Source organism: Mobula birostris, chromosome 28 (assembly GCF_030028105.1).
Source record: "Mobula birostris isolate sMobBir1 chromosome 28, sMobBir1.hap1, whole genome shotgun sequence".
NCBI classification, from domain to species: domain Eukaryota; kingdom Metazoa; phylum Chordata; class Chondrichthyes; order Myliobatiformes; family Myliobatidae; genus Mobula; species Mobula birostris.
In genome coordinates this window covers 35,069,281-35,089,613 of record NC_092397.1, presented here as the reverse complement: position 1 = coordinate 35,089,613, position 20,333 = coordinate 35,069,281, and the positions used below count along the sequence as shown (strand labels likewise).

At 46.2% G+C, this 20,333-nt stretch overlaps 2 protein-coding genes across 2 annotated transcripts in view; both read right to left on the bottom strand.

Moving 5' to 3' along the window:
* Positions 1–4,866: 4,866 nt before the first annotated feature.
* Positions 4,867–20,333, bottom strand: part of LOC140189004 (uncharacterized) — a 580,675-nt gene continuing 565,208 nt past the window's right edge. Inside the window, exon 3 of the mRNA XM_072245674.1 lies at positions 4,867–5,267. Coding sequence (XP_072101775.1) covers positions 4,867–5,267 — 401 coding nt within the window. The remainder of the gene's footprint in view (positions 5,268–20,333) is intronic.
* Positions 6,178–6,552, bottom strand: LOC140189054 (histone H2B 1/2-like). Its single transcript, XM_072245756.1, has one exon. The coding sequence runs from the start codon at positions 6,550–6,552 to the stop codon at positions 6,178–6,180; it is 375 nt and encodes a 124-aa protein (XP_072101857.1).

Here is a 20,333-nt window from a genome sequence, read left to right as displayed (position 1 = left end):
TCCAAATAAACAACATCCACTGATTCTCCGTTGTCTATCCTGCTTGTTATTTCTTCAAAGAATTTCAACACATTTGGCAGCCAAGATTTTCTCTCAAGGAAACCATGCTGACTACAGCTTATCATGTGCCTTAAAGTACCCCCAAAACACGGCCTTAACAATCAACTTCAACATCTCTGCAATCACTGAGGTCAGACTAACTGGCCTGTGATTTTCTAGCTTCTGCTTCCCTCCCTTCTTTAAGAGTGGACTGACATTTGCAATTTTCCTGTCCTCTGGAACCATGCCAGGATCCAGTGATTCTTGGAGAATCATTTCAAATGCCTCCCCAATCTCTTCAAGCAGCACTTTCATAGCACTGTTGTAGACAATCTGGTCCCGGTGATTTATCTACCTTCAGATCTTTCAGGTTCACAAACACCTTCTCGTAATGGCTACTTCTCTCACTTCTGCCCTCTGACTCTTTTGAACTTCCAGCATACTGCTTTTGTCATCCACAGTGAAGACTGATGCAAAATACTTACTCAGTTTGTCTGTCATTTCCCTGAACCATGTTACTACCTCTCCAGCATCAGCTTTCTGCGCTCTGATATCAACTCTCAATTCCATTTTGCTCTTCATATATCTGAGTAAATGTTTGGTATCCTCTTTACTACTATTGGCTAGCTGACCTTTGTATTCCATCTTTTACCCCTCGTTATGGCTTTTCAGTTGACTTTGTTGGTTTTAAAAAGCTTCCTAGTTCTCTTAACTTCCCACTAATTTTCGCTCTAATTTTGTCTTTGGCTTATATGTTGGATAAAGATTTCCATTGTCAAATCTGCATTATCCTGACTGTAGAATACTACTACTTCTACAAGGGAACTATCTGTCCTGCACCATCCAACTTTTTCCCAGAAATTCGAGCCACTGCAACTCTGCCGTCATCCCTGCTAGTGTCCCCTTCCAATCAATGATGTGAGATTGGATGGCTTGAGTTTCCTTTCCTCAGAAAGGAGCAGAATCTGAGAGGGTGTGCCAGATTGTGAGGGGTGTTATTAGCACAGACAGTGAAAAGCCTTTCCCCATAACACTTATGTCTAAAATTTAGTACATAGGTAGAAGAACATAGAACAGTACAGGACAGGTCCCTTGGCCCACAACGATGAGGCAAGATTTAATGTAACGCTGGGGAGTTGAAGCGTTTGCTTGAGAGGCTTCAGTGAGAGGAGGCTGAAAAGACAGACTGTTAAGATCTGAGAAGTTGTGCTTTCCTACTTTACTTTCAGAATGAGGACAGTGGAGTAATCAGCTGGGGCACTTGTGTGTTCACCCTGTGGGCCTTGTGATACAAAGGAGACTCTCAGTGTCCCTGAGGACTACACCGTGGGATGTGCACCCAGATCCAGCTCCTCACTGACTGTATGAAGGAAGTGGAGCTGAAGATGGACATACTGAGGACCAGACAGGGCACTGAGTGCATTACAGATTGGAGTTTCAGTGAGGTGGTCTCTCCTGAGGTACAGGCAGCAGGTAGCTGAGTGACTGCAAGGAGAGGTAACGGGAACAGGCCCTCAGTACAGCAAGCTCCTGTGGCCATTCCCCTCAGCAACACTGAACCTCTTTTTGCTACTGCTGGGGGATGTCCTGTCACTGAGACTGGCTCTGAAGCTTACGGGGTGAGGGCCGTCAGCCAGGGTGATCGTTCTGGGTAAATGGATAGATGAGTTGGTGGAGGTCAGTGAGAGATTCTGGATGGTGTGTTGCTTCCCTGGCGCCAGGGTCAGGGACGTCTCAGAGCAGATACAGAACGGGGGGGGGGGGGCAGTGTTCATTGAGCCGGAGGTGGTGGTTGATGTCAGTTTCTAACAGACAGGCAGAAGAGGGAATGGGTCCCACACAGTGAATATAGAGAGTTAGGGAAGAAGTTAAAGAGCGGGACCTGAAGGGTTGTAATCTCCGGGTAAATCCCAGTGCCGTGTGGTCGTGGTGTTAGGGACAGAAAGTTAGAGCAGATGAATGTGTGGCTGAGGAGCTGGTGCAGGGGCAGGTTTCAGGATTCTGGATCATTGGAACCTCTTCTGGTGACCTGTACAAGAGGGATGGTTTGCACCTTCACTGGAGGCGGGTCAGTATCATGAGGTTCATCGCTGCTCCCTGGGAAGGCTGAAACGAGATTGACAGGGGGATGTGAACCGGAACACCAGTCACTGAATGGAGAGATTGAAGCTGAGTTTGATGTCATGCACAGTAATGCTGTAAGGATGGATTTTGAGGCAAATCCACATCTGACATGGAGTTTTTTTAAAGACCAGCTGCACAGTGTTTCAGGGCCAGTTTGTTCCAGTGAGAGGGAGGGTCAAAGTCAGCAAGGTAGAGGAACCTTGGATGATGAGAGAGGAAATTAATTTAGTCAAGGAGGAGGAAAAAGCATTTGTAAGGTTTAGGAAGCTGAAATCAAACAGGGTGAGGTGTTCGACAAGGTCCCACATGGTAGGCTCAACAAGGAGTTTAGGATGGGTCCACAGTGATGTGGCTGATTGTCTTTCCCATGGAAGGGAGTGGTTAGTGGTGCATGGGTCCTGTTCTGGGTGGAGGTCTGTGATGAGTCGTCAACCAGAGACGTTTGTACTGGGATATCGGTTGTTCGTGATATAAATGATGTGGATAAAAGATGTGGTTGTGTAGGTGAGTAAGTTGGCAGATGGCACACAGACTGGTGGCACTGTCATTGCACAGAAGAGTTCCAAACGATACAGCAGGATATCGAACGGTTGCTGATATGGCAGGAACATTAACAGTATTGACAAAGAGAAGGATGATGGGGTCCAAGCACACAGTCTCACTGAAACTGCGAGCACAGGTTGACAGGGAGGTGAAGTCGTGTATGACATGTTTGTCTTCATCAGGCAAAGCATTGAGTTCAAGCACCAGGACATTATGTTACAGGTTTCTAAAAGCTGGTGAGGCCACATTGAGAGTACAGTGCTCAGTTCTGGTCACCTCATTATTGGAAGCGTGTGGAGGTTGTGGAGCAGGTGCAGAGGTGGTTTACCAGGATGTCTGGTCTGGAGGTGGTGTGCGGTGAGGAGAGGCTGGACATGCTGAAGCTTTTTTTCTGTCGTGGCATCGGCTCAGGAGCGAGTTGATAGAAATTTATAGAATTTTGCAGGTCATAGTTGGTGTAGATAGCTAGCAATACTTTTCACAGGAGTGAATTGCCTTCTACTAGTTGACATGTATTTAAGGTCAGAGGAAGGAAGTGAAGAAAACAGAGTAGTGGAGGTTTTGAATGCACTGTCAGGGGTGGTGGTACAGGCAGAGAACACAGGAGTATTTAAGGAAATGTTAGACAGGCACAGGAATATGTAGAGAAGGGCCAAAGTGCCACCCCTGTACTGTCCTGTGTTTATGAACAGCAGATGGCCTCTGGGCATGGATTCATGCACGACGCTGGAGTGTTATATCCCGAACGATAAATGGTTGTGTGAGGGGCAACAAATGCTACAAATACCTGTGACATTTCACAGTACAAATGCTACAGGTATGATGGAGTGCAGGGAAGAGGAGGGAGAGATGTGCTTGATCAGGGAGAACATCTCAGTGGTACTTGGAGATTGTCCCAATAATATTGAAGTAAGGAAGGGATAGCAAACACCAGAGGGCATATGGACAAAGTCAAGGGAGGGAAGTTTAGGGCAGACATCAGGGGTAGTTCTTTTTTTAAAGAGGGTTGTGGGTGCCTGGAATGACTTGCCAGGGACGGTGGTGGAGGCTAAAACATGAGGGGTAATTTAAGAGCCTCTTGGACAGGCACATGGATGAAAGAAAAATAGAGGGTTACGGAGTAGTGTGGGTTTAGTACTTTTTTGAAAGGAATCTATGGGTCGGCACTACATCGAGGGCTGAAAGGCCTGTACTGTGCTGTGGTGTTCTAGGGTTTTGATGGGATTGTATTATTGGTCATCAAATATCAGGAGTCAACAAGGTTGTAATAGAGGGACATTTCAACTTCTCTCACGCTGACTGGGACAGCCGTAATGCCAAGGGTTTGGTGGATCAGAATTTATTCAGTGTGCCCAGGAGATTTTTCTCAATCAGTATTTCGAAGTTCCTACCAGAGACAGGGCAACACTGAACCTCTTTGTGGGAAATCAGACTCGACAAGTGACGGGTCCTTCGGTGCTGGAGACCTCGACCCACCCACCCACCCAACAAACCAAAGTCTGTTCTCAGAGCAACCCACCGCCTCACAGAGGGAGCCTCTCGGGAGATCTGACCAAACTCTCTCGCAAAATATTCATTTATATTTCAGAGACCTGGGTGGACGAGATTTCCAGTAAATACTGTCAGTTCCAACAGGGTAAATGTAGTTTTGTAGATAAATGTAAAGCAGCAGATATTATTGTTCTGTGAGGCGGTGGGAATTCTCATGAAGCAATGAACAGGCGATGTTCCCGCCTGCTGCACACCGGAACGGTCCCGGGTCAACCCGCAATGTGAAACCCAGACAACGCGGTTTCAGTCATGAAGAGCGGAATCGTTCAATGATCGGAGATTAAATTCTCCGTCCGGGGGGCTGACTCTGGAAATTCATTTCACGACCCTGGGCCGAGCGAACCCACTGACTCTCCGCAAGGGGAGAGAGCTCCATTGAGCCGGCAGAGAGGGGAAATGAGTCAGGACCGAAGCGGACCGATTTCTGTGCAGGTAGATATCGGTTTACTTCGCGAAAAAAAAACGTGACGGAGAGAGAACTGTCGGGGCTGTGACAGGTACACTGCCCGGTTACTCTGAACGGAAATCATCCGCTGCTCAGCCCTTCCACAGACACTGTGAGTGGCTCTGAAAAGAGCCTTTGGGTAAATAGGTTCAGTTTACTTCGCTTCACTTACTGGCACCGCCGGTTTTCTTGGGCAACAGCACGGCCTGGATATTGGGTAACACACCGCCCTGAGCGATAGTCACCCCTCCCAGCAGTTTGTTGAGCTCCTCGTCGTTGCGGACGGCCAGCTGCAGGTGTCGGGGGATGATGCGGGTTTTCTTATTGTCCCGGGCCGCGTTGCCGGCCAATTCGAGGATTTCTGCTGTCAGATACTCGAGCACAGCAGCCAGATAAACCGGGGCTCCGGCACCCACCCGCTCAGCATAGTTACCCTTTCTTAGGAGTCTGTGAACCCGGCCGACCGGGAACTGCAGTCCAGCCCGGGACGAGCGAGATTTGGCTTTGGACCGAACTTTGCCAGCGGTGCCTTTTCCACGTCCAGACATTTCCACAGTCACAGTAACTGCTCCAACGAGAATGAAAGAATGTTCGCCCCGCCCCAACTCGCCCTTTTTATACCTTCTTTGAGAAAGCAAACTGATGTTTGTGATTGGTGTAAATTTACTTATTCTCATTGGTGAAGAGAAACGTCCCAATCGAAGAACTGCCTTAATCACCAATCAGCAGTCCGTAAAGGTAGAAGCGCAGAAAGTAACCGTCTCCTCCCCAAAGTACACTGAAATTTCGAAAAAGCCCGCCAGAAAATAAATCTCTTGTTCAAATTTAATCAGAAATTAAATAATTGCTGATCTGTTTGACGACTGAGTGTTCGCATTTCCCCGTTACTGAAACCGAGCACATTTAATGCAAGTGTAGTTGATATTGAAATGTCTGGGAACTCAATTCTCTGATTTCATTCAACCAGTAACGGAACCGAGTAAAACTGACCTCTGCTTCTGCCCGCGGTCGGTCATTGTGTAAACGTTATCAGGTTATGGACAAACGGCTCTTCTCAAACTGTGACCAGCGGCTAGTTTGCAATTTAAAAATGTTCTATGAAACAATCATGAACTCGTTCAGGCCTCGCATTGAAATAATATTCAGAGAAGTTACCCAACTGTAACTAACAAACTCCAGAACCCACAGCTAAAACAGCAAAGGCAGCAATCCTCCGCTCGTCATGGATATCGGTGGGGACGGACTGGTGAGGATTTGAAGGTAACAAGTCCGTGTACGTGCAGTGGGAGGAATGTAAAACACCGGGATTATACGGAGATGAACCGGATACTCCAACCCTACCTTAGCTCTTGTAAAAGACACAAGACATAAAATGTGTGCAATTTAATGTCTAAATTTTAGTACAACCCTCTTAGTGAAATTGTGAGTGGCTCTTAAAAGAGCCGTTTTGTTTTCGATCATCGCACTGGAGAGCTTTACTTGGAGCTGGTGTACTTGGTTACCGCCTTTGTCCCTTCGGACACGGCGTGCTTGGCCAGCTCCCCGGGCAGCAGCAGGCGCACGGCGGTCTGGATCTCCCGTGAGGTGATGGTTGACCGCTTGTTGTAGTGGGCCAGGCGGGAAGCCTCGCCCCCGATTCTCTCGAAGATATCGTTGACGAACGAGTTCATGATGCTCATCGCCTTGGAGGAGATGCCAGTATCGGGGTGAACCTGCTTCATCACTTTGTAGATGTAGATGGAGTAACTCTCCTTTCTCAGCCTCTTGCGCTTCTTCCCTGCCTTGCCTGCTGGTTTGGACAAAACTTTCTTGGTGCCCTTCTTCGGAGCGGATTTCGCTGGCTCAGGCATTTCTTCCGTCGGTTTCAGACCCTGAAGAAGCAGAACTGACTCGGAGCACGAATTAAATAGGCAGCGCCCGGAACAGTATGCTAATGAGGTTGGGTGTTCTCATATTTCCCCACACTCTGTTCCATCTGCCACATTCTCAACCATTCACTCTCCTGTCTACATCCCTCAAACCTTCTCACTACTGACACTGTCCCTCCCGCTCTTCCACAGCAGCAGACATAGTCACTGAGTTATGCAGCACAGAAACAGGCCCTTCAGTCCAACACATCCATGCTGACCAAGTGGCCAAACAAAACCATTGTCAGGTGCCTGCATTTGGCCCATGTCCCTGTGAAACTTCCTTCTCCACAGTCCAAGAGATATTGCAACTGTGCCCAACTATACCACCACTTGGGGTAGTTTGTTCCATGTAAACAGCACATTCTGTGTATAAAACCTGTTCCTCAGGATCCCATTTAAAACTTCCCTCTTTCACTTTATACCTGTAATCTCTCGCTTCCAACCCCATATCCCTGGAGATAACAGATTCACTATTGACCGTATCAATGACTGCCATTATTTTCTCACCTCTCTAATGTCACATACACTCTGGTGAGAAAGGTCCTGGCCTATCCAGCCTCCTGTTAAATCCCTTTTGCACCCTCTCCAGTTTCATGTCACCCTCTGATCCCAGGGCAACTATAACTGTACTCCGTGCTCCGAGAGTAGTTTCCCCGAGGCTGGTAGAGCTGTAATGTGACGTCACAGTCCAGTGCCCGATACTCTGACCGATGAATGCGAGTGTAGCGAACAGCTTCTTCACCGTCCTGCCGACCTGTGTTTACACTCTGAAGGAATTCGATATCTACACCCCGATATCTCTGTTTTACAGCACTCCCAGGGACAGACCATTCCCCACGGCAGTTCTGCCCTGGTTCGTCAATGACGATGGAACATCTCACATTTATCTGTCATTCCTCAAATCACTGACCTCATTGATCACCATCCTGTTGTAATGTTAGTTACCTTGTTTCACACTCCACGATATCACCAACTTTACTGACATCGGCAGATTTGCTGAGCCGGACGTTGACATTGTCAGCCGAGTCTTTAGCAACAGCAGACTTGACTCGAATCCCGGTGCCAGACTATTGATCACAGGTCTCCAGTCTAAATAATGACTTTTTCTCCGACCACCAGGCCGATATTGTACCCAGTGCCCTGGATCACGTGGTCTCTCCTTCCAGACACGGTCTCACCAGTCTGAAGCTCCCGGGCTTTTCCTTGCAGCGACACACACACAATGCTGGAGGAACTCAGCAGGCCAGGCAGCGAGTAAACAGCCGGCGTTTCAGGCCGAGACCCTCCATCAGCATCTGCACAGTTTCTTGTGTTTAGTTTTCCTTCGATTCTAAATTACTGCATAACATAACCCATCCTCCAGTCCTCTGCCACTTCTCCTGCCGGAGAAACGCGCAGAGAGACAGAGGCGGGGAGAGGAGGACACAGAGTCAGAGTGACGGACAGAGCCGAGACCGGCCTCTCCTCCTCCAGGTCTGTCTTCACTTTAATACACCCGGCAATTTCCAACGGTTTTTCCGAAACACAGAGCTCCAGAGAGAGAGAGAGAAACACACCACGTCATAGTGAAGGATCTCCAGGAATCTACTGGCGGTCGGACTTCATCGGATCAGAATACAGTGTGATTGGCGCAGGATTAATTTCAAATTGCCCGCCAATTCAGAGCACCCAGCAACGGTGCTTGACTACTTTTAAAATTATTTACCATTAATTGTATCAAGGATTATACAATGTCAGTTTCTTTTAATGAATTTAATATCTAATTAGAGTTAAGATTTGAATTCATAATTCTGGAATCGTTTCTCTAAACGACTGAACTGATTTCTGTTCGAGACGGATAAGAGGATTAAGATCGATCTTAATGCGTTCAGAGGTTCTGAAGTAATCACCGACTGGAAAGGCAGATTCGCAGGAATATTTCAAGCGGAACCGATTAATCTGTTTCAAATGTAACACAGCTGAATATATCGATAAAAATAATTAAAATGTTGTGGATACGGCTCCGTCTGTGAGGCGGTGGGTGGCTCTTAGAAGAGCCTTTGTTTTGTGCTCGGGAGGAAGTGGGAGTTTTTCAGCCGCCGAAGCCATAGAGAGTGCGGCCCTGGCGTTTCAGAGCGTAAACCACATCCATGGCAGTGACCGTCTTGCGCTTGGCGTGTTCAGTGTAGGTGACCGCATCCCGGATCACATTCTCCAGGAAAACCTTCAGCACCCCGCGGGTCTCCTCGTAGATCAGACCCGAGATCCGCTTGACGCCGCCACGGCGAGCCAGACGGCGGATGGCCGGTTTGGTGATGCCCTGGATGTTATCACGGAGCACTTTACGGTGCCGCTTGGCTCCGCCTTTGCCCAGTCCTTTGCCTCCTTTCCCTCTGCCAGACATGATGCTGCTTCACTCAGGTCGCTGCTCACTGACAAACTGCCTGCTGCTGTCTCCTTTTATACACAGCGCCCCGACCTGCCCGAGAAACGCGCAGAGAGACAGAGGCGGGGAGGGGAGGAGACAGAGTCAGAGTGACGGACAGAGCCGAGAGCGGCCTCTCATCGTCCAGCTCCGCCTTCACTTTACCACAACCGCCAATTTCCAACGATTCATCCGACACAAAGCGCTCCAGCGAAAAACAAAACTCCCTCACACATCACATACATACTGGAGGATTTCTGGGAATTTGCCGATTCTCCTGCTTTAAATTATAGAAAGTGCTTTTCCATTCCGCAAATCCCCGAGGACCTCGGTCTGTCCCTCCCCGGATCCTTGACCAGTGCGAGCGCCCTCACACACAGCAGTTGGTGGGCGAGGGTGCAGTCACTTCCAGTGATGAGAGGGTTAATTCATTAGAACAATTGTTCCTCTGGATCGCCAGGGAAATGAAAGACCGGTCACATACAGGAACAGGATACATAACCAGATATATAGACTGCGCTTTTCTAAGGGTCAGAGCCGTCTCCATTTCCTGAGGAGACTGAGGTCCTTTAACATCTGTCGGACGATGCTGAGGATGTTCTACGAGTCTGTGGTGGCCAGTGTTATCATGTTTGCTGTTGTGTGCTGGGGCAGCAGGCTGAGGGTAGCAGACACCAACAGAATCAACAAACTCATTCGTAAGGCCAGTGATGTTGTGGGGATGGAACTGGACTCTCTCACGGTGGTGTCTGAAAAGAGGATGCTGTCTAAGTTGCATGCCATCTCGGTCAATGTCTCCCATCCACTACATAATGTACTGGGTGGGCACAGGAGTACATTCAGCCAGAGACTCATTCCACCGAGATGCAGCACTGAGCGTCATAGGAAGTCATTCCTGCTTGTGGCCATCAAACTTTACAACTCCTCCCTTGGAGGGTCAGACACCCTGAGCTGATAGGCTGGTCCTGGACTTATTTCATAATTAACTGGCATAATTTACATATTACTATTTAAATTATTAATGGTTCTAATACTATTATTTATGGTGCAACTGTAACAAAAACCAATTTCCCCCGGGATCAATAAAGTATGACAATGATTATGGCTTCTGGGATCTTCTAAAGCCCAGGTAAAGGGGTGGCTGAGGAGCGGTTGCGAGGTGGGTGGGTCTTCAGGTACAAGGGTCATTGGGTCTCAAGGGAAACGAGAGACGGGTCCAAGGAGGAGGGGAGCCAATATGTTTCCGGGGAGCCGCCTTCATGCTACACGGAAGGGTTTAAACGAGCAGGGATGAGGTCCTGCACAGTGATTTTCGGGAACAAGGTTAACAAAAATCAGGACTTCCAGGATTGTATTACGATGCAAAGCATGTGGCTGTGGGGTGGGAAATCGATATTTCATGCAGTTTAATATGTTGCTGAGGAACTGATGCGGGAGGGAGGTCTTCATGGATCAATGGGTTCTCTTCCAGGCAGGTGGGAGACCAGGACAAACGAGACCATTTGCATCTGAACCGGACGGGAACCAACATTTTCGCCAGGAGGTTTGATGGTGTCACTTGGCAGAGTTTGAACTAGAGTAGCAAGTGGGAGAATGTATGTATGACAAGACAGTCTGAAAAGAACGAGAGCCAATGTCAGGCTAATAAACATGGTGGGACTGATCGGCTGAAATGAGTTTATTTCAACATTAGGAGTGTTAATGTTGTCAGACGGACAGGGCTGGCAGCTCAACATTCCTGGGTTTGATTGTTTTACATGTGACTGGGGGGTTAAAAGATGCAGAGGTTACCCCACTGGGAATGTCACAGCAAACTGGAAGGCTCATTTACAGAGGCGATCTGCAGTTACACTGATGGGATTATCGTATTGGCCCCCAATAACCACCGGGAGGTGGAGGATCGGATATGTTGATGCTTATGGAGAGGTGCAGAACAACAGGGTTGTCATAGTGAGCGACTTCATCTTCCCTAGAATTGACTGGATCTTGCTTAATACTTAGATGCCCAAGATTTGTTCAGTGAATTAGAGGAGTGTTTGGAACATTATGTACAGGGCCCAACCAGAGTTGAGAACATACAGGAATTAGTTTTGAGAAACGAGCCAGGCCAGCTAACAGCCAAGAGTCAGTGAACATTTTGGGAACAGTGATCACAACTTTTTTTTTTAAAACTTATGAGTAGAATAAAATTAGATCTTGTATGAAAGTACTAATTTGCAGGAGGACAAGTCAGGACGGAGGAAGGCAGGAGCCAAGGGGCATTGATCGGGAGCAGCCACTGTCAGACAAGTCCACATCTGATATGTGGGAGTTGTTTAAAGAGCAGCAACTCTGAGTTCAGGATCAGCATGTTCGGTGAGGAGTGAGGAGGGGGAAGGGAACTTTGGATGAGCACAGAGATCCTAAATTTAGACAGAAGGATATGTAAGGTTTGTGAAGCTAAAGTCAGACTGGGTACCTTTGGAATATAACGATAGCAGGGAAATGCTAAAGCAGATGATAGGAAAGGCCAAATCGGGGCCACAACCGGTCCTTGTGAAGTGGGACTAAAGATAATCCCAAGGCCTTGTGACTTGTATTAATAAAACGAGGATAACCAGAGAATGGAAAGGTCAACTCAAGATTAAAGGAGGAATGATGTGGTTGAAGTCAGACCAAGTGGCTGAGGTACTAAATGGGTACGTTGTGTTAGTATTTATGAGAAGGAATTGAATGGCAATGAAAACAGAGTGAGACATGCTAACGTGCAGAGACATGTTGAGATTAAGGAGGAGGTTGTGCTGGGACGTCTGAAAATCAATAAAGTGGATAACACTCCAGGCCTGAAGGCATATATCCTACAATAGTAAAGGAAGCAGGTGAGCAGATTGCTGGGGATTTGACAAGGATCTATGTGTCCTCGATCACAACATGTGAGGTCCCACAGGACTGGAGTGTTGCAAATGTTGCAGTTTTGATTAAGAAGGGAAATAACAAGAATCCAGGAACCTATAGGCAAGGCAGCCTCATTTCAGTGGTAGAGAAGCTACTGGGGAGGATATTGAGGTACAGGATTTATGCACATTTGGAAAGGCATGGCCTGTTAAGGGACAATCAGCATGATTTTCTGTGGGCAGATCACACATGATAAAATTGATTGAGGTTTTTGAGGAGATAATACAGACTAAGGTATAGGAGCAGAATTAGACCATTTGGCCCATCAAGTCTGCTCCGACATTTCATTGTGGCTGATCCATTTTTCCTCTCAGCCCCAGTCTCCTGCCTTTCCCCTGTATCCCTTCATACTCTGACCAATCAAGAATCTATCAACCTCCGCCTTAAATATACATAAAGTCCTGGCTTAACAGCTTCCTTTGGCAATGAATTCTACAGATTCACCACTCCCTGGCTAAAGAAATTTCCCATCTCCACATTCTACAAGGACGATCCTCTATTCTGAGGCTATGTCCTCTGATATTATACAGTCCCATCTTCTGCACATCCACTTTATCACTGCCTTTGACCATTTGATAGGTTTCAAATGGGCCACCCCTCATTGTTCAGAAATTCCAGAGAAAACAGGCCCAGAGCCATCAAACGCTCTTCATATGACAAGCTGTTTCATCCAGGAATCAAACTGGAGAACGTCCTTTGAAACCCACCCAATTTCAGCTCATCCTTCCTAAGGTAAAGGGCCCAAAACTGCTCACAATACACCAATGAGGCCTCCCCAGGTTTATAAAGTCTGATCATTATCATGATTGGTGCAGATATTGTGGGTCGAAGGGCAGGTTGCCATCTGTCCCATATTGTGTACTGTCGAATATGTTTGATCTAAAAGCTATTGCAGGGACATGGTTACAGAGACTGGAACTGGGAATTCGACCTTCCACTGTATTCAATGTTCCACACGGAATCGGCAAAATGGAAAGGAGCAGGGTGGATTTGTTCATAACGTGCCGGTGAAGGAGTGGATACAGTGCCTATAAAAAATGTTCAATCTCCTTAGAAGTTTTTATGTTTTATTGTTTTGCAATGGATTTAATTTTGCTTTTTTGACACTGATCAACAGAAAAGACTCCACGGTGTCAAAGTGAAAGCAGATCTCCACAAAGTGATCTAAATTAATTGTAAATATAAAACAAAAAATAATTCATTGCATTAGTATTCATCTCCTTCAAATCCGTAATTAGTTGATGCACCTTTGACAGTGTTTACAGTTGAGTCTGTGTGGATGGATCGGCGTCTATCAGCTTTGCACATCTGAACACTGCAATTTTCCTCATTCTCCTTTACAAAACTGCTGAAGCTCTGTCAGAATGCATGGGTTGGTGAGTGAACAGATCTTTTCAAGTCCAGCCACAAATTCTCAATTGGATTGAGGTCAGGACTCTCACAAAGCCACTCCAGGACATTAACTTTGTTGTTTTAAGGCATTCCTGTGCAGCTTTGGTTTTATGCTTGTGGTCATTGTCTTGCTGGAAAATTAATTTTCTCCTCTAAGTCGCAGTTCTCTTGAAGACTGAATTAGGTTTTCCTCCAGGATTTCCCTGTATTTTGCTGCATTCATTTTATCCTCTACCTTTACGTGCCTTTCATGGCCTGCTGCAGTGAAGCATACCCACAGGATGATGCAGCCTCCACCACACTTCACGGTAGGGATGGTGTGTTTTTGATGTTGTGCGGTGTTTAGCTTACTCCAAACTTAGTGTTTGTGATCGTCAAGAAGTTCAATTTTGTTTTTGTCAGACCACAGAATCTTCTTCCAACTGACTTCAGAGTCCCCCACAATTCTGGGAAACTTCAGGCAAGATTTCATGAGAGCATTTTTCAACAGTGGCCTTTTCTCTGCCACTCTCCCGTAAAGCTGCGACTGGTGAAACACCCGGGCAACAGTTGATGTTTGCACAATCTCTCCCACCACTGAAGCTTGTAACTCCTCTAGAGTTATCATAGGTCTCTTGGTGGCCTCCCCCACTGGCCCCTTCTTGCATGGCCACTCAGTTTTTGAGGATAGCCTGCTCTTGGCAGATCTACAGCTGTGCCATATTCTTCACACTTCTGGATGAGTGACTTAACTATACTCCAAGGACATTCAGTGACTTGGAAATATTCCTGCATCCATTTCCTGGCTTGTGTTTTTCAATTACCTGTTTGCAGAGCAGCTCGGAGTGTTGATTTGTCTTCACGGTGTAGTTTCTCCCAGGATACTGACTCACCAGCAGTTCGACCTTCCACTTACAGGTGTACTATTACTACAATCAATTGAAACACCTTGACTGCACACGGTCATCTCCATTTAACTGATTATGTAACATCGAAAACTAATTGGTTGCACCACTGATGATTTGGTGTGTCATATTAATGGGGATGAATACTTAAACAGACAATTATTTTGTGTTTTAGATTTGTAATTAATTGAGAGCATTTTGTAGAGATTTGTTTTCACTCTGACACAAGAGTCTTTTTCCATTGTTCAGTTTCAAAACAGCCAAATTCAATCCACTGAGATTCAATGTTGTAAAACTATAAAACATGAAAACTTCCAAGGGGTGTGAATACTTTTCAAAGGCACTTTATATGTAGGGAGAATGATGATGAACGAGGAAGGGAAAGAAGACATGGGGAGGAGTGGCCTCAAGATCCTGAGGTCTGGTCAAAGGCATTCAAGGAAATATTAAATCAAAGAACATACAAAGAGGCAAGGGCTGGTGGTAGACAAGAGAATCAGGAATTTTCTAGGAAGCAGTGATGAGATAAAAGCTAAAAGTAACAAGGAACACGCAGAGATGTTAACTCAATAATTTGCATTAGTGTTCACAGTGGGGCACAACAACCATCCCACAGATATCTAACGGTGACATTTCAACATTGTGCCATAATGTGTAACGATCGCCATCACAAGGAAGAAACTAATGGGACTAAAAGCAAACTTTACCAGGTCCCAACGACCTGCACTGGAGGCTTTCACAGGAAGTCTGGAGAGAAAGTAGAGACATTGAAGTTTGTCAAAACTCACTGTGTTACAGAAAGGTTCCAGTGGAGTTGAAAACCATTGTTGAAGAAGGGTGGAAGATGAAAAGCAGGCAACTGTGGTCTTGTTAACTTCACTTCAGCTACTGGAGTCTATAATCTATGAAGAAATAACAAGTCGTTTGGAAAAGTTTAATGTCATTGAACTAACTCAACAGGGTCTACAGTCAGATTGACACAGATTCCACAACGACCAAAGTTCCCAACTGAGCTTGTGTCTGTAACCCACTCAACACCACATTATGAACAAGGTTATCCTCCTCCTTGTCCCATTCCTCTGCATTTGGCCCAGATACTTCAAAATCTTTCCTTCCCATCTACCTGTCCAAGTACCTTTTTAATGTACCTGACTCAACCACTCCCCATAGCAGCTCATTCCATTTACTGACCAGCCTCCATATCCCTCATGATTTTATACACCTCTGCAATATCAGCACTCATTCTCCAACATTCCAGGGAAAATTGTCCAAAACACCTTTCCACAAATCCTTTGAGATCCAGTAACATCTCCGCAAGTCTCCTCTGCACTCTTTCCAGCTTAATCATGTCTGTCATACAGCAGGGTCACTAAAATTAAACACTATTTGCGAAATGTAGCCAAACCAACATGTTGTACAACTGCAACATCTCATCACAGCTTCTAAATTTGGTGCCCTGACTGAAGGCCAGTGTTCCAAAAGCCTCTTCCCCACCCTGTCCATCTGGAACCTGTTTTGGACCCTGTAACCTGGGTTGTTGAATGTTAAGTCATGTTTGACAAACTTACCAGAGATTTGAGGCTTTACAGGGGAAGTTGGGGAAGTGGTGTTTTTGGATTTTCAGGAGCCATTTGACAAGGTGCCACATGGCAGGCTGGTGCACAAGACCAGAGCTCAGTACTGGGAAGGAAGTGTGTTTATACTGACTGAAGACAGTTATCATACTGAGACAGAATAATGGGTCTGTTTCAGACTGGGATGATACAAGTACTGCAGTAACGCAGCGACCAGTTCTGGATCGTCTGAGGCTTGGATGGGGCATTATTTGTGTTCAGGAAGGTTTCCTGAAACAATATGTGGTCCACCAGGGAGGGGGACATTCTTGACTTCACCTTGGGAAATATGGGACTCAGCAGAGTGGTGGCAGGAACAACCAGTGTTCAAAGAGGAATTAGACAGGTCCTTCAGGGGAAATGACCTGCAGAGCTGTGGGGACAGACTGGGGAATCGGACTGTGGAAAAGTTGTAGCAGGAGTTGGTATTAACTTGATGAGTCAAATAGTCTCGACAATCACAGAATGACTCTCTGCCCAATAATAGTCTGAAAAAATCATTCTGGTCGCCAGTGAATCTTCCAAGCTCCAGGATGGACAAGATCAATTGTGTAATAAGGACACACTTCTGTCGAAACACTGACACTGTATACCAAGCACACTGAGCTGCCAGAGCACAGCACCGGCCAGTGAGGACACAGACCAGTACAACACCCGGCTCTCTACTACAAACTTCAAAGCTGAAAGTAAATGTATTATCAAAATACATTTCTGTCACCATATACAACCCTGAGGTTAGTTTTCTTGTGGGCATACTGCTGGTTTGTTAGAGCAGTTGGGGAGGGTTAAACTAACTTGGCAGGGGCGTGGGAACAGGCGTGAAAGGACTCAGGGTAGGACAGATGGTAAAAAAACAAAGATCGCATGCAGTCACACTGTCAGGAAGGGCAGGCAGATGATAGGACATAACTGCAGCCAGCAGGGTGAGTATCAGTGCATGAGGGATGCAGAATGAAGAAGGGTAGCAAATGCTGTACTCAAACTGTTATATCTCAGTTCACAGAGTTTCATAAATAAGATGCATAATCTTATTGCCCTATTATGGATGGTCATGTATAATGTTGTGACTATCACTGAATCACGGCTGAAGAATGTTTGTAGTTGGGAGCTAAGTGCCCAAGGTTACACGTATCAGAGGGACAGGAAGGTAGGCAATGAGGATGGCGTGGCTCTGCTGGTGAAGAATGGTAACAAATCAGTAGAAAGATGTGACAAAGGATTGGAAGATGTTGAATCCTTGTGAGCTGAGTTTAAAAACTGCAAGTGTAAAAAGGACGTTGATGGCAGTTGTATACAGGCCTCTGAACAGTTTCTGGGATGTGGACCACAGGTTACAACAGGAAATAGAAAAGGCAGGTCAAAAGGGCAATGTTGTGGGAGATTTCATCGGAGTCATGAGAGATTTTAACATGCAGGTCGATTGGGAAAATCAGGTTGGAAATAGATCTCAAGAGAGTGAGTTTGCTGAATGCTGAACAGATGGCTTTTTGGAGCAGTTTGTCATTGAGCTACTAGCAGATCACCTATACTGGATTATGTGTTATTGAATAAACTGGAGGTGATCTGGGAGCTGAAGGTAAAAGAACCCTTAGGAGGCAGTGGTCTCAGTATCACTGAGTTCAACTTGAAATTGGACAGGGAGAAAGTACAGTCTGACAAAGCAGTGTTTCAGTGGAGTAAAGGTATTACAGTGGTGTGAGAGAGGAGTTGGCTAAAGTAAATTGGAAGGAGATGCTGGCAGGGATGGCAGCAGAGCAGCAATGGTGTGAGTTTCTGGGGAAAATGAGGAAGGTGTAGGATAGATGTATTCCAGAAACAAACAAATACTCAAATGGCAAAATAGTACAACCGTGGCTGACAAGGAAGTCAATGCTAATGTAAAACCAAAAGGGAGGACATACAACAAGCAAAAATTATTCAGAATACAGAGGATTGTGAAGCTTTAACAGCTGACAGAGAGCAACCTAAAGAGGGAAGAGATGAAACATGCAAGCAAGCTGGCAAACATGATCAAAATGGATAGTTTTAGCTTTTTCAAGTACGTAAAAATAAAAGAGAGATGAGACTGGGTAAAGGACTGCTAGAAAATGAGGCCAGAGGAATAATAATGGCCGGGGAGGGGGGGGGATACAAGGAAATGGCAGATGAACTAAATGAGTATTTTGTATCAGTGGAAGATACTAGCAGTGTGCCAGATGCTGAAGGGTGTGAGGGAAGAGAAGAGAGTGCAGTTATTATTAGAAGGGAAAAGGTGCTCAAAAAGCTGAAAGACCTGAGGGTTCATAAGTCACCCGGACCAGATGAACTGTACCCCAGGGTTCTGAAAGAGGTAACGCTCCTGACTGACCGTGTGAAGGAAATGGAGCTGGAGATGGACAGACCCAGAGTTTCCAGGATGCTGAGACCAGAGATTCAGTGGGTTGGTCAAACCTGAGGTCAGGCTGCAAATAGTTTGGTCACGACCACGACTGGAAAGGGGAAGAGACAGACAGTGCAATGTCTCCCTGTGGCTGTGACCCTCAGAAACAATTACACTCCTTTGTTTACTCCTGGGAGGATGACGAACCAGAGCACAGCAGCCCGTCGTGTCGGTGGTACTGACACCCCGGTCCGATGCTCCGCGGGAGGAACGGTCAATCACAGCAGTGATGACAGCAGACTCACAGTACAGGGGATGTGCAGGAGATTCTGTGGCCGCAACAGAGATGACACGATGGTGTGTCGCCTCCTGGGTACCAGGGTCAGGCACGTCTCAGATGTGCAGAATTTCCTAAAGATAAACTTGCTGGTTGGGTCGGTGGTAAGGAAGAGCCAAATGCCATGTTAGCATTCATTTAGAGAGGAGTACAATACAAAAGCAAGGATATAATGCTGAAGATTGATAAGGCATTGGTCCGATCACACTTGGAGTATTGTCAACTGTTTTGGGCCTCTTATCTAATAAAGTACGTGCTCGCATAGGAGAGGGTCCAGAGGAGGTTCACAAGAATGATCCTGGCAATAAAAGGGTTAATGCACAAGGATTGTTTGATGGCTCTGGGCCTGTACTCAACGGACTTCAGAAGAATGAGGGAATCTTGTTGAAACCAATCAAATATCGAAAGGCCTGGGATGGAGTGGGCAGTCTAGGACCACAGGGCACAGCGTCAGAATACTAGGACACCCTTTTAGAACAAAGATGAGGAGTAATTTCCTCAGTAAAGGTAGTGAATCTGTGAAGCCTATGTCAGGATGTTGTTCATTGACTAGAGCTCAGTGTTTAACACCACCATTCCCACAGTCCTGATTACTAAGTTACAGAACCTGGTCCCTCTGCAGTTGGATCCTTGACTTCCTGACCGGGAGACCACAATCTGTGCAGACTGGTGATAATCAGAATGTGTGGATTAATAGAGTCGGGCTAACCCCTATTGACATCAATGGATCAGGGGTTAAGAGGGTAAACAGTTTTAAGTTCCTCGGCATCAATATTACTGAGCTCACATGGTCTATACATACAGGCTGAGTGGTGAAAAAGACACAACAGCGTTACTTTCACCTCAGAAGGTTGAGGAGGTTTGCTATGGGCCCCCAAATCCTAAGGACTTTCTACAGGGTCACAATTGAGAGCATCCTGACTGGCTGCATCACTGCCTGATATGGGAACTGAACCTCCCTTAATCGCAGGACTCTGCAGAGAGTGGTGTGGACAGGCCAGCACATCTGTAGTTGTGAACTTCCCATGATTCAAGACATTTACAAAGACAGGTGTGAGAAAAGAGCCTGAAGGATCACTGGGGACCTGACTCACCCCAACCACAATCTATTCCAGCTGCAACCATCCAGGAAATGGTACCGCAGCATAAAAGCCAGAACCAACAGGCTCCGGGACAGCTTCTTCCACCAGCCTATCAGACTGATTAACTCACGCTGATTTGAGGGCATTTCTATGTTACATTGACTGTTCTATTTATTATCAATGATTATAAATCACTATGATTGCACATTTAGACGGAGACATAACGTAAAGATTTTTACTGCTCATGTACGTGAAGGATGTAAGAAATAAAGTCAATTCAAGTTCAAATTAATATCTTCTCTTCGCTGATGATCAACACTGGCCCTGGTGCACCTCAGGGATGTGTGCTTAGCCGACTGCTCTACCTCCTCTATAACCATGACCGTGTGACTAAGTATAGCTCAAAAGCCAACTACAAATCTGCTGTTGGTAGAATTTCAGAAGGAGAGGAGAGGGCATACAGGAGTAAGATTTACCAGCTAGTTGAGTGGTGTCACAGCAACAACCTTGTGTTTAATGTCAGTAAAACAAAAGAGCTGATTGAAGGAAGGGTACGATGAGGGAACACGAACCAATTCTCAGAGAAGGATCAGAAGTGGAGAGAGTGAACAATTTCAAATTCCTGGGTGTCAACATCTCTGAGGAACTAACCTGGTCCCAACATATTGATGCAGCTACAGTATAAAAAAGGCAAGACAGTGGATACATTTTATCAG